The sequence below is a fragment of the Solea solea genome, chromosome 13 (assembly GCF_958295425.1).
Source record: "Solea solea chromosome 13, fSolSol10.1, whole genome shotgun sequence".
NCBI classification, from domain to species: Eukaryota; Metazoa; Chordata; class Actinopteri; order Pleuronectiformes; family Soleidae; genus Solea; species Solea solea.
Genome location: NC_081146.1, coordinates 15054142 through 15079858, shown reverse-complemented (window position 1 = coordinate 15079858; position 25717 = coordinate 15054142). Strand labels below are relative to the sequence as shown.

At 38.4% G+C, this 25717-nt stretch overlaps 1 protein-coding gene across 3 annotated transcripts in view; it reads right to left on the bottom strand.

Annotated features, from left to right (window-relative positions):
- The window catches only part of LOC131471417 (CUB and sushi domain-containing protein 3-like), a 193968-nt gene that overhangs the window by 109173 nt on the left and 59078 nt on the right, over window positions 1-25717 (bottom strand). For all 3 annotated transcript variants that reach the window (XM_058647955.1, XM_058647957.1, XM_058647956.1), the window contains exons 6-20: window positions 22683-22795; window positions 21196-21273; window positions 19817-19904; window positions 18972-19096; window positions 18363-18484; window positions 14568-14671; window positions 14171-14283; window positions 13707-13889; window positions 12699-13025; window positions 11164-11358; window positions 10800-10938; window positions 9396-9583; window positions 6744-6932; window positions 4247-4363; window positions 441-656 (exon numbers count right to left, since the gene is read on the bottom strand). In XM_058647955.1, the coding sequence (XP_058503938.1) occupies window positions 441-656; window positions 4247-4363; window positions 6744-6932; window positions 9396-9583; window positions 10800-10938; window positions 11164-11358; window positions 12699-13025; window positions 13707-13889; window positions 14171-14283; window positions 14568-14671; window positions 18363-18484; window positions 18972-19096; window positions 19817-19904; window positions 21196-21273; window positions 22683-22795 (2297 nt within the window). The remainder of the gene's footprint in view (window positions 1-440; window positions 657-4246; window positions 4364-6743; window positions 6933-9395; window positions 9584-10799; window positions 10939-11163; window positions 11359-12698; window positions 13026-13706; window positions 13890-14170; window positions 14284-14567; window positions 14672-18362; window positions 18485-18971; window positions 19097-19816; window positions 19905-21195; window positions 21274-22682; window positions 22796-25717) is intronic.

The window sequence follows — 25717 nt, the reverse complement described above, 5'->3', positions numbered from 1 at the left end:
TACCTTGGTCTCTAAATGGGGGCTTCATTATTTCTGTAAACCCCCCACCTTCAACGCTGTCTGAGTCCTGAGGATACTGACCCACTAGGCACACTTTGATGATCATTCCTATCACGGTCAGACACCCTCTACCTGCATGACCCCGTTGTCTCTTAATTACCCTCCTCTGATCCGCACAGCCTGGAGCATTGTCTACCTTAAGCCTGCTTCCACTCTCGCTGACAAATCACTCCTCATGTTTCACCTTACCACTTTTGATCTCATCACTAAGTGAGCTGTCTCTCTGACTGTCTCTGTGTCTTTTCCTGTCTATCCCTACTTATCAAATCTAAGTGCCATGTCTTCTGCTTTCTTTCTCCCTCCTCCACATAATTCATGGGCACTTTTGTTCCATTCTGACTGTATCAACACCAACATACAGAGAACTCATATGTATATACCTGAGAAGGAGATGTTGAATCCCTGCAATGATATGGAGAAGTCAGAAATGAAACGTAGTTGGGCCCTGAAGTTCCCATAGAGGCCAGCGTTAACTGGTGCAGGCCTTTCTGAGCCTGTGAGTCGAGCCAATGGCTGAGCAAAGCTGCCATTTTCTGTTATCAGAAGGTAGTCATGGTGATCCTCGAGGTGGAAGGAGTGAAAAGTGAATTGAACACCTTCGGGGGTAAAAAAAAAAAAAAAAAGAGAGCCAGTGTTAACATTTTATAATTATAATTACATTAAATAAAAAAACAAACATGAAACTAAACGTAAGTATTAAATAAATATTACAGCTATAAATTGATTTAAGATGAGCTATTTATTTTGGGTTTAGCTGGTTAAAACCTTATATAAACGTCATTATATAATAAATTATTCAATCCACAACAGGACCAGGAATGGGAATACCACAATTAATCTGAACCGAAAATTAAAATATCCATATTCTATATAAAATGAGAAATTAATAGAAGTGAAAACGTGAAATGAAAAGGCTCTTTGTGAAACTTACATTTTAATTCTCTAAAATTAAAACAAAACAATATTTCAGACAGTACTACGATTAATGTGTGTATATAACCCTTGTTATATAATACATTTTACAATTTCAGCAGTGACGACGAACCTGAGGATTAAATTACATCAGTTATATATCCATGGTTATATGGGTTTAATGCAAATACAAACACTTGGGGGGGGGGGGCATTTAAATGTGTTTTCAACGCTGACTTTCAACTAATTATGCCGAATTGCCTCACTTTGTTTGGCTCATTCCGTAAATATAGCCCCAGATCTGGCCTTAAAATAAATAACAAATGGTTGATTGTGCTCTATGAAACAGCAATTAAACTGTGGTACGGAGAGTAAAGGCAAATTACGCAGGAGCCATTCCCAAGAGGGCACAATGCTATATTTTAATACAGCAGCAATGGAATGTTGGTAATTACAGAGTTAAACCGTCGCATAGATATTATTCCTTAAGATGAATATATCTTCCAATCAGGCACAGATTAAACTTCAAATTACAGCAGTTATTTATCCTGCATATTTGTTTTACAGTTTATATATGTATCTTATCTTCACCATGCAGTGTACACAAGAAGCATGACCAGTGAGAGTAGATTAAAGTCAGCACATGAAGCCTAATTAAAAGATGCATTTTACAGAAGTTGAATAAAGTGTGTTGGTAAAAACAATAACCAAATGTCAAGGTTATCGGTAACGGATTTGCTTAATGGGATTATTTAGAGGGAACCTTGTAAGTTTCAATATCTTTCCACTTTTAAAGCGAAGGAGACGTGCTTCTGGGATCTCATTTTGAGCGCTTATCAACTGAAACTCTGATTACAGCTCTCCCTCAAGGTCTGAGAAAGGATGCCTATAGACTCCGCTGCTTGGTTTTACCCAGACCTGCCCTGTGAGTCATAATACCCTGTGTTTCTGAGCCATATCCTATTTAGCAAATTTGCCACAAATGTACTAGAAATAATTGGAGTGAGTGTATGTACCTTTGCTTTGCAGCCACTACACTGTATGTACTAAATGGCTTCATCATCTAAACCTCTAAACCTCTCCACAACGTTATCCACATAACTGTGTATTAGAAAGCCTTTTAGGCTGTGACGAGTGGTCCAGGAGAACCTGAGACCCAGGTGTAAAACAGCCATATTGGCTAAGGGGCACAAGTAGCATTGTCGCTTCAAACACCTGAGACCCTATCTCTGCCATACTAAAAATACACCGACTAAAACAGCCACATTTGGTATCCATCCCAGCTCCAAACAGACTGAAACAGAGAGTAAATGTATTTGTTCATTCTGATTAATTTGCTATGCCATATTAGCCCTTTTAGAATATAATGAGTCAGTTAGAGAGTTAAGTTTTCATCATTTGCTGGTGCTGCTATCATGTTTCCAGTTGTGGGTGAAATTGAGTTTCAGGTCTTTAAAAGTGTCGTACTGTGGATAGAAGTAAAGGATGTTACTGGGTACTCCTGTACTTTATTGCATGCCATAGATGCTTTATGTAAAAGGAACCCATTTCAAATACTTGGAATCTCGTTTATTGCAATAGTTTTCACAGAAACCCACCACTAATGTCCTTATCATGTGCAATGACACTATATTAGATTCTAAAGTTTTGATCCCATTTTATCACAATTACTAAGAGTTCACATGTGCGCCCCACCCACCCACTGTACAGGAACAGGAAGAAGAGTCTGAATTAAAAAAAATGTTGGTGTCAATTCAACTTGGTCTGATTATAGAGTGATGTGAGCCACTATTTAGAGGAAATAAAGATGCTAGATATGGGTCATGACCATTTACAAGGAGCATCATATGGCATTTCAATGGGTCTTGAAAAGGATAACAAGAAACAATGTGGTAAAATACAGGGATAATACATCCAAGTGTCAGGGCACAGAGATAAGCTCGGTGTGCTTTTCAAAAGATAATGAATATGAACGTCTGGGAGAACTGTGGACTGATCAGACGTGAGAGCTGTGATAACACAACTAACTATTAAATAAGAAATACCAGCACACTGAAATGTCAAAGCTGTTAAATTAATAAGGTGGGCGAAATTTTATAAAATGCAATATTGTAAGCCATTTTTTAAATGAGAAATGCATAAGGCTGCCTTGTGTACATTATCTCAAAGATAAAAACCGATGAATTAATTTGAAATAAAAAAAAAATACTTAACTCTTACCAGCACATTCAGTGGACCATGATAAAAAAATCAGTGCAATTACATTTTTGCAGTAAAAAAGTAAAATATACCCTCTGCACACTCCATTTATATTAGCACAGTACCCATTCAATCTGTGCCCGTTTTTTTTTTTTAACAACATATTTCGGTGTTTCTTGTTCAAACAACATCAAACAACAATGTGCAAACACTGGTGCCATTAGTAAGTCACCAGCCAAGTTTGAAGCCTGTCAAGTGACCCGTTGGACAGTTATGTGATGAATAGCCAAACACACAGACTTTCCTGGCATTAAAAAAAACCCACAATGTTATTTGAGTCTGTTGCAGCTGCACGATCAGCTGAGTAAATCTGTCCTGAGAGATCCGATCACAGGTGGACAGCGTTACATACGACTGTTGACACTTGGCATTGACATGCATCTTGGTGCGTCTCCTGTGACTTTGTTGTGGCTTTGCTGTATTCACATATGTTGTGGCTGTTTGCGAGGAAAAAATTATATCTGTATCCGACTGTCGAGACACATCTCATGTCGATAAGTGTGTGTGTGTGTGTGCACTGTAATATTTCAAATTTGTGCAAGTAACCTATTGTTATCCTTCAGATTATTAGTTATTGTGTTATTGCGGTTATTTTTGAGGGGCTCACCAAGCGTAAAAATTCTTGAAACTTTGCACGGAGGTCAGGTCTGGCAAAAATGCAATATTGGCATAGGGGTCAGACCCATGCATAGCACCAGGGCTCTATAGCGCCCCCTAAGGCGAAACATGTAAAGGGCACGCCTAGATTAAGTTGCACCAAATTTCACGAAACTTGGTGGGTCAAGTACCCACCAAGTTACCAATAGACAAAAAAGTAAATTGGGACGATGGCCTCAACTCAACAGGAAGTCTCTCAACACGTATACATTATTATTATTATTATTATGATTAAAAAATGATAAATATATCATTTGATAAAATTATATCATGATAAAAAAGATACATGTTTTAGAATACACTGAATGTAAGATTATGTTGAAGCATGTATAACTTAAATGTACTGCAGTGTTCCTACCTTTTCCATGGCTCACTTCTACAGTCCATGTACAGTTTAGAGAGTTGGGGTACAGCTCCGGGTATCCTGGTGATAAGATGATCCCTCCAGGTCCCCTAATATCCCCACCGCAAGATGCTGAACAGAAAGGTAAGATAATGAATGATAACTGCGGCTGGAAAAAAAATTTAAAATTGGGAATGACCCAACATATCCTTCACCTGAAGACAGAGGAGCAATTTAAATGAATAATGCATTTGAGTCACATCACACCCCATCCTGCTTCTTTTTTTTTTTCAATGAATACCTGCAGTTCTGCCAACACTATGTATTTCCCCTCTCGTCCTCTCTACAAACTTTGCATGCTGCCTAAAAAGACAATATATTTTTTATTTAGTTATCCATCCAGATTTTATTCTCCTATAGCATCTTAAACTGAAAGTCATATCATTGATTTAATTCAATGATATGCCTATTCAGTAGATTACAGCATCTAAATTTATTTAGCAATTTCTACATTCTACATAAAATCTTCTGAACACATCATCCAAACGTTCAGGTTGTATTAAGATCGACTTCCAGACCACTGTAAGTATAAAGGGGTTAGACGATGTTTTTGTTTGCTTTTTAAATAAAGACTAGTGTCATCTCAGGAATATGGACATTTAATGCACAGCCAGAAAGATCTTTCTGAAGTTTAGCAAGTCTATCTAGATATTGTTCAAACCAGCAACAATTTTCTCAAGTTGTCATCGTCTTTGAACTGAAAGGTCAATTCATATAAAAGGGCGCTGCAGTTTAAAATAACATTGATGGGATTTGACAAGTTTTTTTTTTCTCTCTGTTTTCTAATTTTCCTTCATCTTTTGTTTTGCGTGTGCATTTGTGTTCTTTGGCCTAAAATGCCCAAAGGGTGGCACTGCAGCCAAATGTCCAGATGTTTTCCACAAAAACAGCAAATGCTGACAAATATTAACAAAGAAACTCATATTTATGAACATATATTCAAAGTAATGAATGTCAGATGATGTTTTTGGTGGATCACTGAGATGCCCGAGGCTCCACAGCTGCACACATACACCATCTTCTTCACTTCTCTCCTTCCACTCTTGGGCCCTCTAGCGTGCATCACAACAAGGCATGAATCCTCACACACTGACAGAATTATATAAAATATTTTATTAATGAGCCAAAATTACATAAAATCATTCAAAGTGGATGAGTATACTTGGTAAAGGATCTATTTCAGAGGTATCATGGGCAGGGAGCCAAGGCACTGGGCACCACACCTCGGCAGGAAAAGATATAAAATTCATTTTCAGGACAATCATGGCATGAAGCTGGATGAAATGGCATTGTACCATATGCAAGTTACTGTGTTCCCTGCCAAACCGTGCATGTATTTTACTCATTACATTCTCGCAACAGTGATCTGTGAAAAAGGAGCATATAGGTTGTACACCGTGACCATAAGTGCCTTTCTATGTGCTTCTAAATGGCACAAAAAGCATGTACAAAGACTACAGAGAGAGAAAGAGGTGAAGCTTCTGCTAAAGTTCAAAAGGGAAGCGTGTCTTTCTGCACATGACTTCTAAATAACAAGCCCAGTACCCACTGCAAATTGGACACTTTAAATTGGCCGTGGGTGTGAGTGTGGATGGTTGTTTGTCTCTGGACTGGCAACCTGTCCAGGGTGTACCCCGCCTTTCGCACTATGTCAGCTGGGATTGGCACCAGCTCCCGCCGCGACCCTGGTAGAAGGTGAGTGAGTGAGTGAGCGAGCAACCTGGCACTCACCTATAGCCAATCACACTTGTGATCGCACTGTCTGATAGGAAAATGCCATGTGTCATGCAGTCAACTCTAATTGCAGCAGCGTGATAATTGCATGACCCACCTGCGGCCCTGCACCACCTCAACTCAGGTCATCTTTATTATGCTCCAATCATCACCACCACCACCACCACCGGTGTCTGCACTCCGTGAAACGTCTTAATATCGGAAGACACCTAATGCTTAAGAATCACTTCCATGAAGTTTTACTTTCTGAAATCTATAAGTTAAAATATATATACTGCATATAATACTGGTCATAATAAATAAATCTTATCACATTCACTCTTTCATCATATCTCTAAAGGTCTCCTCCTGATATCTAAACTGGAAGGAACATCCTGATCTTTATGCTTTGAAGTTGAGTCTTGCATGCGTATTAAATCATTCATAACACCACAGGTAAGTTGTCACAAAAGCAGGGATTTGTTGGATAGAAAGTATTTGGTCAGCACCTTACACACATCATTTGGTGATGTTTGAGGCAAGTCTGGATTTTCAGATAATTTAGCTCTGAGGTTCAAAGGGGACATGTCATATCATCTGGTGTCATCCGTTTTAAGAATCTAAAAACATAATAGACCATATTCTTGACGTAAAAGAAAACTGCAGTGTTGTGCATTTATTGGATGTGACCATGATCCCTGTGCTGGAATGTTCAGCACTTTGTAGTTTGTACACGTACCATCACAGGAGGGCAGCTGGTGGCTCCAGAAGTGGTTTTTCTCGCAGACCAGTGGTTCCTCGTGACTCAGCCTGTATCCTGGGTCACACTGGAACGACACCGTGGAGCCAATGGACAGGTCATGGCCTAAACGTATGCCATTCACTGGGATACCAGGATCCATACAAGAGTAGGTGTCCAATGTAACCACTAGAAAAATTTAGATCAAATAGTTACATGTTGAAAATATTATGAAAAAGCGACATGTGACACCCTGGCAATTAAACATAACTGTGATTTAACTGTTCATTGAACCTCTTCAGTGTGTATATGTATTAAGTGCAGAATGATTTATCTTGTGTTGCTTTTTGTAATTATTTTGAAGGTAAGAGGGGTAGGTGTTAATAAGCTTCAGCCTTCTCCCTTTTGGTTTACTACTTAAAAAAGTGCAGTTTATTTTTAATTGTTGTCTTCATATTTGCATTGTCTGTTGAATATGAACCAAAATAAGTATCATAGAGTTATCTGTGCATATTTTTCAACTTTGTTTTGTAAACTATTTATAAGATTTGCTCTTGCAAATAAAATCTGACTGCTCCAGCTACAGACGTACACTGAAGTCATACAACATTCAGTTAACATGACACAGACATGACATTATTATTGCATTCACTTAACTTTCAAAGTCACATTTAGTATCGCTACAGTGTGGTACATAAATATATCCCTTTACCAACCAGTCACGTTGCAAGTTCACATGCATGTCTAGATATGCATGTAAAGTACAGTACAGACATGTGAACAATCCAAAATGCCTACAGTTATGATTGCTGGTGGAGCAGAAGCATAAAAAAGTGGTGTCATAACCTTTAATAACAAGCATCAAAACATCTCAGGTCAAGTATGAAGACAGCAAGTTCTCTAAAGTACTCCATTTACTTGGATATGCACGCTAACAAGAGTGATACATCGCAGACAAGTGCAAAGCCTGTTTTAGACAAAAGACAGTTGAGACTTTGAAATAAAATGCACTCTTGCATTGAATGCTGTGGTGCTTAGCAGTTTCTTTCTAATTAACTTTGTTAGAGTTGTCAGTGAAGAGAACAAGATTTTATCTTCATGCTCTCCCCTTTCGGTTAAATGTAAGTAAGTCAAGCAATGAGAGACCATAAAAGATCTGATGTTCAAGGTGATGAGGAAACAAAGGGCAATAGTTTCCTTTAGAGAAACAGAACAAGGACTAAACCATTTTGTAGTAAAGGAAAAGTGTCTTTTTTCCAGAAATGTCCAGTAAAACACAGCATATTCTTTTCAATGTGTGGGGCGTCTGTCTGGTATCACTGATGGAAAGCCAAGCATGAAGTGCATTTTAAAACGTCAAATAGACATTGTGAAATTTATGTCACCCACTGTACATTTATTAAGTCAAATACATATTGAAATATCTGATAAGGTTCAATAACTTATATTGTCCAACAGGATACATTTGGTTGAGCTAAAACCTTTTGTATTACTAGGCATTTGTATAAACCATACTATAAATGCTGTATAAAAAAAAATATATGTAAACTCTATAGTACCTCAAAAAAATATCAAACAAGAATAACACTAACTAAAAATAATAGCAGTGTCCAGTGGGTGATTGTAGAAAATATTGACTCACATCGTATATGTAAATCTATACAGATTAGTTTTGCAACCGACATGAGCTAATATCTATTATGTGCCTCAGTGTGTTTACAACAGAATTCCTGACAAAATTATTTTGTAAGACCAATTTTACAAATGAACTAGGCTGAGGTTTCCCAAATCATCTCAGGAATAACTTGTGTTCCAAAAATGCGGCAGAAAAAGCTAATATGGACTTACTGTTATTGCTTTTCTATAGCCTTGTTAACAAAAGAGAAAATAGGAAAGAAATACATAAAAAAGTAATTTGTGTCTCGCTGTCAGTCAATAATACCAACATAAAGTCAAGGTCTCGCTAAAGAATCACATCTGAGTGACAAGAGTAGGCCTAATATTGTTTGTGCAAACATTCATGAAAATGCATCACACAGCAAATCTTATCACAATTTCTGCCACTTACTTTTGACATTTGTATACAACTACAGGTATATTTGATATACACCATATAATCTGGACAGCCAAAGTCCTGATTTTTATTTCACCAATAAAGAATCACTACTTAATCTCTCACACAGCAGGACTTGCAAACATGCACGCAGTGGGTATTTAAAACTCTTGCTCTGTCTGAAAGGACTGAGTGAAGAATTAACATCAGTAAACCAATAACCTAATAATATCTAAAGCAGTGTTGGACTTGATCTCCGTCTAATATAAGCTCTGAATAATATTTTTGTAGTCAGGCCAATCAATTTTTTTATCTCAGAAGCGACGCTGTATGAATTCATTTGATCTGAGAACCAGAGCTCATTTAGTTTGGTTGTTAATTGTCCTCATGAAACCACTGTTGCTTTTGTAATGCAAACCTCCTGAAACACACCCTCAGAGCATTCTGGTACAGCAGACTTTATAAATGTGGAACAAAAAGCAGACAGAATTCTGATCCTAGTGTCAACAACGCCATTGTCATATTTTGTTTCAAATAATTTACATACTTGACTAGTTTATATTTATCAGTGTGTGCAGCCAAAAGTATGATACACTTACCTTCATAGAAAATCTTGAAGCCACTATTCGAGCGGCTGTTATCGGTGGTGAATAGAAGATACAGGACGTTACCGCTACTAAATAGGAACTGAGGGACCTGGGTTCCATTAAACGAGCCAATCAGAGGAGAAAGGAGGTTCGGGCCATCATGCACTTCCAGGAAGTCATAGCTCAGTTCGGTTTGAAACCTTAAAAGCGAAAAAAAAAAAGGGAGATAGTGACAGAGTTGCAGAGTAGACGCAATTTAACCTGTTCTATCTGCAAAGCAAATGGCCTGATTTTAGGGAGATAAATGAGAAGATAAAGCCTAAACAGCAGGTTCCAATTATGCGACAGTGTAAGATGAATGAGTTTCTTGGTAATCTTATAGGGTATGGATCTGTGGTCACCACTGGTTCTCTATATCACCAAACAAATGCCATCAGCACAGAGTTCTAATATCACCATTAACGTAGAGAAAAACACTTTCAGGCATTTAAGCGAGACACTGGAATTACCACAGAGTTCATTTTCACACATTTGTGTTCTGTTCCTTGATTATTGTGTTTTATAAGACCAAAAAAGTTTTTATGGAGTCAGTGAAGTTAAAATTAACCTTTCTTGCATTTCATCCAATTACCCAGTAGCAGAAAGTTTACTGTGTAGCTTTTTGACATTTTGTGACATGGGGTTATTTTGACAAGTATGTTGCTGTAAGTTTCTTTTATTTCAAGAGAATATTTGTGCCAAACGTTAACAAATTTCCTCAAGGCAATATTAATACTTGCCATTCATGAGAATAGGGAGGATGCAATAATGGATCTGTCTCTGGCCATAGCCATTGCCAACACAGAAATTAAAAACCAGGCTTCTCTGTTGTTATTGCAAAGAACTTAAATAGATAGGGATGCATATTATCTTCCATATAAGACCAGTTTAGGGGATATGGACAAAAAACAATTAGCTTAATTTACAAAAAAAAAAAAACATAGGGCAAGTACAGTAGCTCTTTTGTTTCTTTGCAAAGGAATGCGTCGGCGCAGAGAAAGCGATGGTCATAAAATATGAACTTTTTATGGTTTTGCTTTTTAATGTTACGAAATAAACTTTTTTCATTTTATTGTAGCGCACTGAGGAAATGAGCAAGAGCCAGTAAGTAAAATGTAGCATTGCTCAAGGCTTCCAAGAGTCTATATTTCTGCATTCCACCTCCTCTGACTTTGCTTCTAACTCGCATATTTACAGGATTAAGTGCACCACCTCTGTGCCGCATGCGTACAGTATGCATGTAGATTTGCTGGTGTGTGGAGCACGTGCATACACCACAAGTATATGAGGGATTATGTGCTGTCTTACTTTTTGGTCTCTGTGTGAGTGTGTATCTTTGTCTCCACGGCTGAGTTGTTGCAGCACTGTCAAACAAACCTGTCAAAGCTGATCTTGATGGAACGTCCCAGTTCAGCTTCAATGACCCACTCACAACTCAAGGAGTCTTTATAGTAGCCTGGCCACCCCGGGGAGAGGATGACACCAGATGGACCCGAGTAGTGGCCCCCGCAAGGAGCTGGAGAAGCAAAGATGTGGAAATATCTTGGTAAAAAGTGGGAAGGGAAAATGGATTAAGGAGGAAACTTGTTTTGAAGATGATACCACACAGTAATCTTATGTCTAGCAACATAAAAAAGAGACACATAATTCACACTAATAATATATATTTTTTTCTCTTTCTAGATCAATAGTCCCCATCTGTTCAGTGACCCCATAATTATTAGCTATTCAATTTTAGTACCTTCACATTTGGGAATGAGACCACTCCACATCACTTTGCTTTCCTCAAGATGGCATGTGATGGTGTCAGCCCCTTGTGTCTTGATGAAGCCCTCCTCACAAACCACAGAGATGGAGCTTCCAAGCTGGAAACTGTCTCCAAAGCGCCTGGCATTCAACGGTATGCCGGGGTCGGGGCACTCATTACGCCCAAAAGCTTGTAATGAGAGGAAAGAGAACAAGATCTAGTGACAAACATGGGGTCTGTGAGGAGTGGGTAGATAAGGGAAATGGATGCGGCTGTCCATGGGAGAGAGAGAGGGGAAAAAAATAACAGGTCTGCTCAACAGCCTCTGTCTTTCCAACCTGTAACCAAATGTTTTTGTTGAAGCTGCAATAGGCAGGTTCACTCAAAAAGAGCAGACAAACACATGCCCTCATATTTGGCTGATGACCTGAACCAGTCTTTCCATCTCTGAAATGCTACGCTGAGACATATATATACACACATACACATGTCATATTGTCAAAGTCTTTTTTTTTTTTTTTTTTTTAAATTGATTTGCGGTGTTGAGTTGTTGAAAACGCTGTAACTGTGACCTTTCCATGCAGGGGAAGTGTAAATGTAGCTGCTTATTAGAACAGTCAATAGGAACACCCTCTCTCAACCTAGTGATTTTACTTACTCTACAATTGCTACTCAATACAACCAAAAATATGTTGGCTACCTCTGCTTTAATGCATTTTAGGCCCTCGTGAAATACAAGGAAATATCATTCAGAAAATAATAAATCAGTATTAATTGTGAATGACAGCATTGACATTCCTTTATTTCTTAAAAAAAATGGTATATAACTAGTGGGATATTCGGTACATATCTATAGACAATTGCTACATAATTCAATTTTGTTTATATATTCGAGAGGTCACACAGGTCGAGAGGTCACACAGCTTCAGAGTTTCGAGAGGTCAAACTGTGTATAACACAATGATTCTTTGAACACACAAATGAAAAAGCGCTGTCATAATCCTGGTATTATCCCAGTGCTCTTTGTTTGGACAGTTGTCTTTTGACTTGTTGTTCTTGCTGTATTCTTTACCTTGGGATTTGAGTTCTGTGTCGGGTTTTCGGTTACTTATTTTATTTTGAAGTTGTTCCTTTGTGTGTACGTTTTTGAGTTTTGCTTCTTGTCCCATGTTTCCTTTGATTGTCTGCCATGCCCTACTGTGTTTCACTGGTGTCTTAATAGTCTCAGCTATTGCTACATCCCTTGTGTATTTAGTCTCTGTACTCCCCAGTGTTGCTTATTTTATTTTTTTTTTTGGGGTCAGTGTGTTGCTGTAGTTTTTCCTTGCATTTCCCAGTTTTGTTACCTGTATTTTGAAATGTATATTTTGTTTTTCTTTTTCCCTTTTTGTTAGTTGGTTTAAGACATTTTGTTGTTTTTTGCAACCTGCGTTTGGGTCCTCTTTCTGTTGACCATGGTATGTACAGTATTTACTTAGAAATGGTTTGCTATAAAATATATCCCTTAAAATGAGCAAAGAATCACTTACTGCTGTAAGTGATATTGAAGCCCCGTCCTGACATTGAGTGATCAGCCTGAAACTCCAGTTGCAGTACGTTGCTATTGGACGTCAGGTGGGACGGAACTTCAGCACCTGAGAATCGTCCCAGCATTGTGGCTCCTGATTGGTCTCCATCTTTGATAGTGAGGAAGTCATACGGGGGCTCCAGGTCAAAGTCATTAAAAGCCAGGTGGATTCGGGAGCCTGTCTCGGATATAATTAGCCACACACAGTTGAGGTTGTTCCCATAGCCTTCTGGGTAATCAGGAGACAATACGGTCCCCATGGGAGCAGTAAAGTTGGAGAAACAGGGAACTGTGTGATGGAGAGTGCAAAATATATTAGCAATGATTTCAAAAACAAATGTCCTAAGTTAAGCAAGTTGTTTTACAACACAGACAAAAAAACACATGCCAATCCACACTGTGACAGGATCATGTACAAAGATCAGTATAGAACTATGTCAGCACTGTATAACAAGCTCAGCAATCAGGAGACAGCACTGCTCCCTCGAGTGTTCAGTAAAACAGGAAAATGTAAGGGAGTTGAGAATAGCAGATAGTGTACAAAAATGTAGGCAGAGCAATATAGGATTTCTGTACACTCTCCCAATGGACACTGTTAACTAACAGAGAACTAGATGTTTTGTTAAGGATACAGGTAAGGTACAGTAACACTCACAGGAGAGGGTTTGGTCACCTCAAGAAAAGATTATTTACAGCATAATGCAGGTTTCTGCTCTCCAGTGTATGTGTATACTATAACAGTGTGTACTGCACTGTCTTCTTTTTTCAAATCAACAAGAAAACAAGGCAAGCATACACAATCAATTTCCTATTTTACATTATGTGTATAGCCGTTTACACACAATGCACTGCATGGTCATTTAACAACACTGCAATTAATCCTCCAATAGTTTAATGTCATTGTGAACTTTCCAAGTGCATAAGTAATGGCTTCATTAGCCGCCATGAAAAAAGTCAGTACTAGACTCACATATGCAGATGGGGATATTAGCCGACCACTGATTGTTGTTCTGGCAGGTTATCGTCCTCTCCCCAATGAGCTCAAATCCAAACTGGCATTCAAAGCGCAGAACGTCTCCATTTAAGAAGCCGCTACCCTCTTGGTAGCCATACAAAGGTGTGCCAGGGTCACCGCAACTCTCTTTGTCAATTTCTGTGGGTGAAAGGAGAGGAGGAGAGAGGGAAAGATGGATGGGAATAGGAAAAGTAAAGGGGTCCACATAAGGTTTGTGACAAGCCAAGAACTTTGAGGCACTATTTCATTCAACATAAAAAGAAAAAAAAAGTCCAGGCAAAGACTTTCTGAGGTAGCAGAGATAGAGAGGAGAGTGAGAGACAGAGAGGGGATGACAGAAAGGCAGACAAGAAAATGGACGGAGACACGGACATCAATACAGACAGTCAGAGATGATATCAGTGGACACGTCTGTGTACCTTTATAGTTGATCTTGAAGCCGATCGAGCCAACACTCTCATCAGACTGGAGATGCAGCCACATCTGATGGGACATGCTGACAATCAGGTCTGGGACAAAGCTGCCTGTCAGCCTGCAGCGAGAACAACAACAAAAGAAACAACTCACCAACAAATACACTTTTCAAACATCCTCTGATTACACGGTCATACTGAAACTAAACTCTTTTGAAATTAACTGAAAAACAAATTATGTAAGCTGCATCATGATCCTTTTTCGACAAAGTAAGCCTGAAATGAAATGGTGCCTTTTTAGGGTTTTTTTTTCATATAAAAAAAGAAAAGAAAAAATCAAACTAGCTCTGCAACATTTGACTATATCATTATGGTGCAATGAAGAATTTTATATTGTACTTACACTTGTATTATCGTTTTAGAGTCACCTACTTCCCCTCCATCTCCAATGGTTAGTGAATCATACCCAATTTCAAGGTCGAACTCTTCAAAGTTAATCTGAATAACCTGTGATGAAATACAAAGCAAGTTTTACAATCTTCAAAGTATCAGCGAGGCAATCCTGAGAAGAATAGCAATATATAGGAAGATTCTCTCAGTGTGTCGGAATGTGTGCACATCTTTTTAAAAATATAACTGTAGACATTCTTATCCACATTAAAAAACAACAACAAAAGCCACATTATCTGCCCCTGGAGAAAATGTTTTCATTCTACTGTTTGAAAGTCGTCCAAACTGACAGCTCAACCATTCACAATTGCTGTTGCTATTTTTAAGAGACACTTTTATTCATGTTATTCATGTATAAAGCCAAAACCCCTCAATCAGAGGTGTCAATGAAGGTCATTAACATTTTGAGGTTGTGAAATTATGTTCCCTCAGCCAGCACTTGTATATCACCTTTTGTGTGCATGCAAAATCAGGAGAGGACACCTCTGGCAAATCCAAATATCAATGCAGGCAGCACTTACCTGACCTGATTAACATGATTATTATGTGTAATGAAAAGATTATAGTCTTTGAGTTCTTCACTCTAACTCCACTGTTGTACATACTTAAATACTCAACACTAAACTTAATTTAAAATGCACCACATTTTATGCACATATAGCTACACGTCTCCTACTTTCACATGAAAACTGATGTTAATATTTGACAGAACATCTTTTGCTAACACACCTTAACCAAAAATGGATTAACAAAAAAGTAAAAATCAAACAACGGACCCTTTGTTTTACTTTTTCTTTTCACTTTCCATAACGAGTCATTATTTTTCTCGTGTTTCCACAGAGCTGCAGACCTTGGAGACCTGCTTTGGTATGCTGGACTGCTTCTGTCAGGTTTAAGGTCTTCTACGCTTCCTCTCATTCCCTGAGATGAAGAGCAGCACTGAGTGTCTACTGCTTTCACTACAGCAGGGAGCAGGTCATGCTGATAGAGAACCTGCAACACCTCCTGTAGTACCTCAGCATGCAGTTCGTGTTCCCTGTTCTGACCCAACCATGTAAGAAGTCGCCCAGAATGAGAAAGAAATTCAGAGCTGCTCTCCCTTTCATGTGATGAGACTGAGAATGAAATATTAACATGAGCAGACATCTGGAAGGATTTGGCCAATCAGGCACAGGTGGTCTTCTGCCTGGACGATTTGTTTGGCAACATGCTGATTGGGCAGTCAGCTTAGACTTTGTAACAGGTCACTGTTGTTGAGTGCACAGAAATCTTGACATTCACAAACACATCAGAGTTCTGATTTTTTTTTTAACAAGCCTTTGACGAGTTAATTTTAACGTTATACAATCCAATGAAAGCAATAAAGACACAATGGCATATCCTCACATTTCAAAATACACAAATCTACTATGAACCAATAATTAAAAGGCAATTTCAAGGCTCTACATTATCTATTGTTTGTCCACAATTATCCAAGAAATTTATGTCAGCCGTCAATGGTACAGATTTTACCCCATAACAAATGTGCAAAGCAGTAGCTACACTGACATACTCACTAATCAAACTGTCTGGTATCTGCTTTCACTGCTGAGACATTACACAATAAAGGCACATGGTCTCGGCCTACACTCCGTCTGAAAGGATTATTCATTCATTCACATGAGGTTCACGGGAGTGCTGGAGTCAATCCCCCCTTGACATAGGGTGAAAGGCAAAGTACACATCGCCAGTCCATCACAAGGCCAACATACAGAGATGAGCAACCATTCACTTTCACACCTACGGGCAATCTAGAGTGTCCAATTAACCTATGCAGTGTTTTTAGACTGTGGGACGAAACCGGAGTACCCAGAGAAAGCCCATGCGCACACGGGGAAAACATGTAAACTCCATAAAGAAGCGTCCATGGTCAGATTTGGTCGCAAACCGAGGTCTTATTGCTGTAAGGCAACAGTGCTAGCCACTACGCTACCGTGTGCCATTGAAAGGATTAATGAAGACACAAAAATTCACTTCTACTGATGGCAAACATTATGATGCCTGAGTGCTCATCCTCATCATCCTTTTGTTCTGACCACGTACAGGACAATGCATGCACAAAATCCATGTGAAACAGCTCATTTACAATGTACGCATAATTACCACAATAACACTGATGGACCAAGTTTCAGTGCCAAACCCATGGGTTGTTTGCTTAGGATAGTGCACAGTGGCACATAGCTGTGATACTTGCCAGTCCTAGTGAGTTCTGATTGAGCAGTACTTGGTAATAGTTTATTAGCAGGATAGCACTTAGCTGAAACCTCTGTGTATGACTCATTGGACAGAAAAGCAATAGAGCCAAATTTGATGCAGAGAAGCAGTAATGACCATCAGGAAAACAGCTTTGACCTCTTCACTTTGGGGAGAAGCTGGTCTCATTCAATCATTATTTTCCTCCATTTCTATTTCCCTAGATAAATGAAGTGAATCACTCACTTACCAACAGTCATGGTCACACTGTTTGTCTAGTGAGAAATGAAATGTGTTCTCTGCAGCTAAATATACTAACAAGAGCCCTCAGAGAGGGCCAACTTCCACCAAGGCTTAAACACTTTGTCACCTGGGTTTTACATACCAGCACCTGAAATGTTTATATTCCAGTCCAGAAGACTAAGAGATGGGGATTTCTTGGAATTGATTGTAACGTCATCAGTGGGTAGATTCTTCCAAACTTTAATAGGAACATACTTGGGTGATCACCTACCCATCGCAAAATATTCGGATTGCTCTGTCAAAAACTGTAGACAGGAAGTTGCAAAAAGTAGTGCATATTTGATCAACTTTAGTCAAAATGCAGGCATTTTCTATGCAGTCTTTTTCCACCTTGAGAAGCCCTTGGAAAATAAATGCCTTCATAAATGCATGTACTGAAAGAGAATGACAGGACAGTTATTCTACACTGCAGGCAAAGAGATTTTTCTAATATAAAAAGGTCAGTTCAGGTTCACCCAGTAGAGCAAACAAAAAGAATTGCTCATTTGCATTTGTTATAAAACTAATGAGGAACTGTTACACTTGCTTGGAAAAAAGGAGCAGTGGGAGCATGTATTCCTTATGCTCTCTCTGGGATTTATTTAATAAAAGAATCCAGTAAAGTCATTAATTCATCTTTATAATTACCATATTTACAGAGCAAATGTGAATGGGTGTGACACAAACTTAACTTGAGCACTCTAATGTGACTAAAATTTAACTGTGTAGATTGTATCCCCGTTGAATTCATTAATTTAAACATACAGAATTGGAGAACAGCAAAACACGAGGGTCCAAATGACTAATGGCACATTTCCACTACCTGGTACAAGCATGGCACGGCACAGTACGACTCAACATGTTTTTCCATTAGCAATACTACCTGTTACCGTCATGTGCTCCGATCATGTACAATTACTGAATGATTCAAGTACTTTAAAAAATAACTGCTTTACAAGTCACTAGTTTGTGTGTATCACGTATAAAACAAAGTCACAGAAGTTTCATGCAGCCGTGCTATGATGACTCCGCCCACGTTGAGGTGGTCCTATATTGTAATGGAAAACCAACCAAACCATGTAGAGTTGAGCCATGCTGTACCGGTACCATGTCATGGAAAAGCACCTTTAGTGATGGGTTTCCATATGAAAACATAAGCAGTAAGTTTTCATTTCAGACTTGGTCCAAGAGGAAATAATACTAAATGTAGAAAAACAGAAAACTGTTCTAATACCTTGTTTGGATCACTGGCTGTGATGATCCACACACACTGGGAGTTACTTTCATACTGGATAGGAAAGTTTGGGGATGTAAATGTCCCTGATGGTCCCTGTAGATTTGAGCCACACGTTTTCACTGAAACAGTATAAAAACAGACATGGAGATACAGTCAAGAAATGCAGGACAGCTTTAAAATATCACTGAACATTAAGAAATGTGTAAATTATACATTGCTATTCAGTGTGCATGATGTAAATGACCTACAATGCCCCCAAGTCAGAACAAGGATTGTTAAATTTTAAATAAATGTTGATGGAAAGCTCGGAAAGCCCTGTAATATGCCCTGTACCGTAGCATGACAGCAAGGTAATGTACTGTTTGCACAAGTAGCGAAGAGGTCTATTAGCTACATTTCCATTAATCAAAATCTAAAAGGTGCTCCAGGTATTATGAAACATAGAAAAACAGGCAGAGCCTTTTGGGATGACAAAGTACAGCACTGCAGCAGAGGCTTTCATACATAATTAACAGAAATGAACTTTCCTCTATCTGCATAGCGCTTGTGTCCAGAGGCACTGGCTTATTCAAACTATGTTATTAGCTCTTCAGGAGCCTCGCTTACCCTTGCAGACGGGTCTGTGGTCGCTCCAAGCTGCGAAGACTTCGGCTACACGCTGGCAGGTAATCGTTTTAGAGCCCTGCAGCACATGGTCTTCATCACAGGTAAATTGAGCAGTTGCTCCGATGCTGAGATGATAACAAACACAGTTAATGCCTGAAAAAGCATTCAGTGACTCAAAAGTGACTCCTGATCAAATAAATGTTTTATATCCCTCACTACAGGGTTATGCTGCACTGTGCATCAATAAATTATATGATTAGGAAATAAACTTTTAAAAAATGTATTTATTAATGGCCTCCATTTTCCACATAGTGATTGTAAATCTACATGGTAAACTATGTGCACAGTTATACGTAAAATAATATATTTAGAGTTAATTATCAATGAAATTTGTCTGAAAATGTATATCTGTCCTCCTCTGAAAGACTAAGAATATGGTGTGTGTGTGTGTGTGTGTGTGAGCTGCCAATACTCTGAAGAGTGAGTTATTAAGTTATTAAATAGTCCACTGTATTACAAATATTGACATTTCTACCAGAAAGGATGTCAGTTGACAAAATGTGAAAAGTATGCCATGGCTAGTTTGTCCATTTTAAATTATACACTTATACAAACATACTTATAGGTATCATATTCAATTTCTGATAATAAACCCTCCTAAATGGCACACAGTGGACCTTTAAAATAGACTGCACTGCTCATAGACATTTCTCCCCAACTGCTGAAAATACATTTAACATTTGGTATATGAGAGATTGATACATTTTCCACATTTCACACATTTTCCTATACTCCATTTCAAAAATCCATGCTCCTTTAGTTCAGCTGCAGAAACACAAAATCACCTGAAGTCAGAGCCAATACGTTTGCCATTCTCCGGCTCCCCTGGGTCTGGACAGTAATTAGACACCTGTTTGATTCCGCCTTCATTCACTGAGTGAGAAAGACATGGGCCAAGAATGCTGTGAGAGAGACACTTTAATTTTCCAAGTTTCATGTTAAAAAAAAAAAAAAAAGGCACACACTATTCAGCACCACCAATCAGCAAACATACATATTTTTTCATCTCATTAATTAGTGACAAGGTAGAAAGCAAAGCTTTTTTTTCATGGCCTAAAGAAAATTTTAAAAAAAGGATATCCATCTGGGCACCACAGGGTCAAAGCAGATAAAGTAACTTTCAACTATCAACTGCAGGAGCAACAAAAAGCTTTGCTGACACACTTTCACAGCCTTTATTATTGTAAGAACTTAAAGCGGTGGCTTGGAATTCGACCAACTCTTTATGTCTGATCTGTAAATCAAAGACCTCATGCACTAGAAATGAATTCATGAAATATTTAGTATCATAATTATCCTCAAGGTTTTCTGTAAGTTACAGTAAGGCAGCAATTCTCCCTCCCTCTCATACACACACACACTTCCGTTTTAAAGCAAGATGGTCTACCAGCATGTGTTTCCATGTTTGACTTCTTTCAGGAAGTCCATCAGCTTGGAAGTTAATTGTTGTGGGTTATAATGCAGTTATGGGTTCAATTATATGCAATGAATCCACAGGGCAAATGAAGCATTTCCCCAGTCTTTTAAATGATATACAGTATTGTCTAGGAGAAAAGATTACAGCCCTTTGCATTATTCATGTCCCCATGCAATGCTGAATCAATGACACATAAGGTAATAAAGATTACAACCTGTTATCGCTGAAATGTTTAGCACACTGTAGAGTTAAAGGGAATTGTGCTTCAGATTTATGTTAATGACAGAGCTCCGCAAGCAATTAAAATGCATTCACTTTGATCTGAGTGTATACAAATCATTTGTGTGAGTGGTCACTCAACCTTGACGACTCCTGTGTGAATAAATCACACAGTGAATGGATATAAGTCAGTCTGATGCATTGCTTAAATAATACAACAGGATGGAGGGAGGTCTGGGCATCTGAAACTTATCAAATTTAGCATTTTGCTGCAATATAAATAATTTGGCTCGATCTAGTTGAGTTCAGCTCTGTCAGGACATCAAATCCACCACTGCAGGGAGACTGGGATATCCGGAAGAAAAAGAGGTTACACTTCTGCAAAATCTAGTGCTGTAGCTTCATTCCATTGCCAAAAATATGCAGCAAAGAAGGCAAACAAGAAGGACACAAGGACGCAGAGAGTCCTACATAAACAAAAAAATCCAAACAATAAAACAGTTGCATAAAAAAAATAAAGAGACTTACTCAGAGACAGTTTGTTAGTGTTGTCCTTGCCTGGTAATAATTTCACCCCTCTGGATTTAAGCTCTCCAGAGCTTTTCACTGGTCAAGAGCAACGGAAAGAGTTCATTAGATAAAAGAAGCAACAGCTAAACAGTAGAACTGTCTTTCTCTGGATAATACTTAGTCCTATGAAATACATCAACATGTAATTGCTACTGTTTGAATTCTTTCACAACAGAAATCATTTGGATGGCGCCGACCCAGTACGTGTTGCTTTGGCAATTCCATAAAGACAAAATTAGTTGTTCATGTTCGTCTGTTCATATAACCCAGATTTATTAAACAGTGAATAAGAAATTGATTGGTTTGAGCAAATGTGATGTTACTCAGAATAAAATTGAAATGTGTTTGTACGAAGCAATGACACAGTCCGTGCATGTTTATGATGTCTTAAGAAAATGTTCACGAAAACAAAGCAGCAGTAGACCAGTAGTTGTCATTGCAAGATAACATGGTGAATATGTAGGAAATATTATAGTCTTAAGCTGGCGATAATTTTTATTAGATGTCTAAAATCTTAACTCATTGGCTGCCATTGACTGCTATAGACATCAATTCGGCCACTGCTCTGAAAATGTCTGGCAGCCAATGAGTTTTAATTATTTCCCTGCTGGCAGTCAACAAGAAACCTGAACTATCACCTTAAGAACATCTTATTAAACACAGTAGCTGACAGATTGCATACAAAAGGATGAAATGCAAGCAGTTGTCATTATTTAAAAGAATATCCCAAAGCCATGAATGATGTACACTATCAAGCAAAAACAATGAATGAGAAGACCTTGGCTTGATCCCTTATTTAGCAAGATAAGGACTTTAATATACTCGGAAAGAAACTTTGGTGCTTGTTTTCCATTGAAAACTATACTGTACACCCCGCGCATCAATATTGAACGCATATGAAAGCTCAGCCACTTTGCCACAATTGCACTGCAATAGATGAGAGATGTGATTTTTCATGCAATAGATTTTTTGTTTTCATTTACCACACAGCATTTGCCACATATGCACTTAAGTGCAGTTTTTATAGAGCTATTTATGTTGAAGTTTCAAGCCTTTTTTCTTTACTTGTTTGGAACCAGGCCTTAGGCTTCTGCATTATAGTAGAAAATGAAGCACATAACCTAACTTACATACCCTGAAGTTTTTTGTATGAGAACAATGTCAGGGCATTGGATTATCAAGCTGCCAGAGCTGACTTTTTTTTCTTATCGGAGAATGAAGTAGAGTATATACAGTATTTATCTCTCAAATATTTGATTAGCAGTCCTTTGAAGTCAATGGTTTGAAGCTGAATAAGCCTCAGTGCCCTCTACAGAGGGGAGACTCTACTATTTAATATTCAGTTAACAAAGATCAAAAATGTTTTGCAATTACAATTTGTTTTTTTCCCCTGTGATTTTCTTTACCCTCCATTACGGTGTGTAAATGAGGTAACCATGTCTTACCTTGATACTGAGCCCTGAAGCCTTTGTGACGATGGTTGCTTTCTGTCACAAAATGCAGCCGTAGCCAGTTCTTGTTGCTGATGATGGGTGCTGGAATACTCACTCCAGTTAGCCTGAGTGTAAAGAATCACAAACAAAAGAAAAGACATTATGCGTTTTAATTTTACTTAAACTCCAGAGTTCTTTGTTCATTTCTGTCCTTGTACTGCCACACATGTAAATGACTCGGGGGTGGGTGTTATCAATATTAACAAATAGAGAAATGTTCTGGTGACTTTGTGTGTTGCAAGACCACATTAGTCTCATCGTTCTGCGTCAGTGTTTTAGATCAAAATCTTTATTCAGCATGTGGCCATAGCATCAGAGATGCTCTATAATCATTCAGATCCAAAGCTGCCAGAGGCCTCCTCATTTGTCTGGCTAACCAGCTATGGCTTTTTCTACTGCCTTGCAATCTCTGCACTGCGACCTGTCAAACCACAGTCAGTAACACACAATGCCATTGTAGCTATTAAACAGAGGCTTGGGACAGGCTGAAAACAAGCATGATGTAGTGAGCCTTGTGTTCCAGATTGGCCCAGAGAATAAAGCATTATGTTGTTGAAGTGTGACAACAAATGAGCACGACTGTGTTATTGTGTGTCAAGGTGTGTGTAGTGTTGTTTAGGATCCGTTTTCCTATGTCATTTCTACACCAATATTTTGCATTTCTCGGCAGAGAGACAGAAGCTGAAATGAAAGAAATTGAATTGGCAAATTGAAGTGGAGCACAACGACAAAAGGGTGACTTTTAATTTGATGGTCAATATATAGTAAAGAGGTATTTTCAAGTCTGCTTGACTTTGATTTCTCCTCATTTTAATTAATGAGGGATATGCATCTATTTAACAGATTATAAGCTTTTGCAATTTGGATTTTTAACTGATTGGCAAACTGAATGTGACGTGTCCAGTGTGTGCCCACTGTGAGCTGGGACGGGCTCCAGTTCCCCATGCAAACCTCAAAGGATAAGTATTATAGACGATCAATGGAAGGATGATGGATGGACAGACTGACAGATGGAAAAATAATTGCAGTTTGTGAATGCTGGTATTTTTCCCCCCAATCATCCATCTTGAGGAGAGTAATTGGTTGTTACTAAAAGGGGAATTAAAAGGTAATTGATTTTCACACAAAAGTTGACCTTTTCTCTCATTGTGTAATTGATAAAATGCTAATGACACGGGCATAAGGGCAAAATGAAAAAGAGCAGCCTTCAACTAGCTGAACAATTTGGAGCAAACTGTCTACATATTTCCTGCAGTAGAAGCTGCAAATTATAACAAGATTTCTGCTCGAAGTCCGAAAGAAAATGGATAGTGACAATAAAGCTACAGCCATCAGGAAGGTGCTCGGAGGCTCCAGGCAGCACAGGAGTGATGCTCCTGTGCTGCCTGGAATTTAAGACCAGCGAAGGTGAATATACAGTTGTCAGTGTAAAATATGATGGAGCAAGTGAAACATGATGTGCTGTCAACAGTAAATAAATCTTTAATGACAGCTTACAGAAGACAGACTTGAAAGGATCTACCGGTGGAACTAGCTTAATTATAATTTTCATAATAACAGCCTGCACACAAAGATCTCCCTGATAAGTAAAATATGATATAAAATGAATTGTGACTTGGTTTGGATGCCTGGTATCCACAGTAGAAATACATCCTCTCACTCTGTGCCCCGAAATTTCCATAAACATGCTCACAGAAAAGGATGAATGCCTTTTCACACTACATACATTACTACAGTTCATAACGGCATTTTCTCAAGTTGTCCTTGTATGTCCAGTTTGTAAAACAATTTCAACAAAAGCTGAACAGTTGCTCTAAATAATTCAGGGCTGCTTTGCAAAATATTGATCCACATCACTGGTACTTGTCATTGTAACTGTCATGGAAACAAATATAAAGGCTGATAAGAAAAAGTGACTGTTGTCTACTGTTTTCCAATGCATCGCCTCCAGTGCATACTGAGTGACAAAAGCTGAGAAGGATGGATGGAAGGAGGATAAGATGGATTCCTAACATTATATATTTTCACTGTCAAATTCTGCTCATCTCTTAATACTAAGACAAGGGCCTGGATGCACACACAACGTTGCTGATTTACTGCATCTCACAAGCATCTGACAGGGTGCATGTCTGCTGCATATCTGTGACTGCTACAGCTCTTCCTGCTTTACAAAGGCTTTGCCCTTGAACATGGCCATAACTATGAGGGTCTATGTACTGAACTAAACTAAATAGGACTTTTTGGTATTTTTCAGTCCTGCTACTTTCAGCAGTGCTGTCACTAAATACACCAGACTCCTCTGTTAAATTTTGAGGTTTTAGACATTTCATTGCTAAATATTGGCGATTAACGCATGGTATTAGGATTTTTAAGTCTGGAACCTCGCCAAAGCAAGGCAACAAAAAAAGTACCAGGTACTATCACTAACTGTTCCGTGCCGAGGCGAGTCAAGTAGTTCTCAAGGGGCATATAACAAGTAAAATATAACAATTATAATAATTATAATTATAATAATAATAATAATAATAATAATAACAACAACAATAACAATAGTAATAATTATACTAACAATAATAATAGATAGATATTTGTGACATATTTAAACTGTGGTGAAAGATCAATTTGACTGTGCATTTTGCTGCCCAGCATATTGTGGAAAACAGGCAAGAGCACGAATCTCTCGGTGAGCAGTGTGACCCATGCGTGAGGTGAGCGTGAGATGTGAGGCTCGCATGAGCTGCACACACACCACTTAGGAGTCGAGTGTGGCACAGGGGTGTGACCAAAGATATTTATACCATCATGAATATGCAATATGACTTGAAAGACATTACTTTTTGGCATGAGTGTGACATTTTATATTCTTGGTTTGAGCCAAAATTTAAATGCTTCATATCATTGGTTTGGGAACACCTCTCAAAACAATTGCATTGCAATAAATTTATGAAATGTTAAAGAGTTCACATGTTCTCCGTGTAAAATAAGGT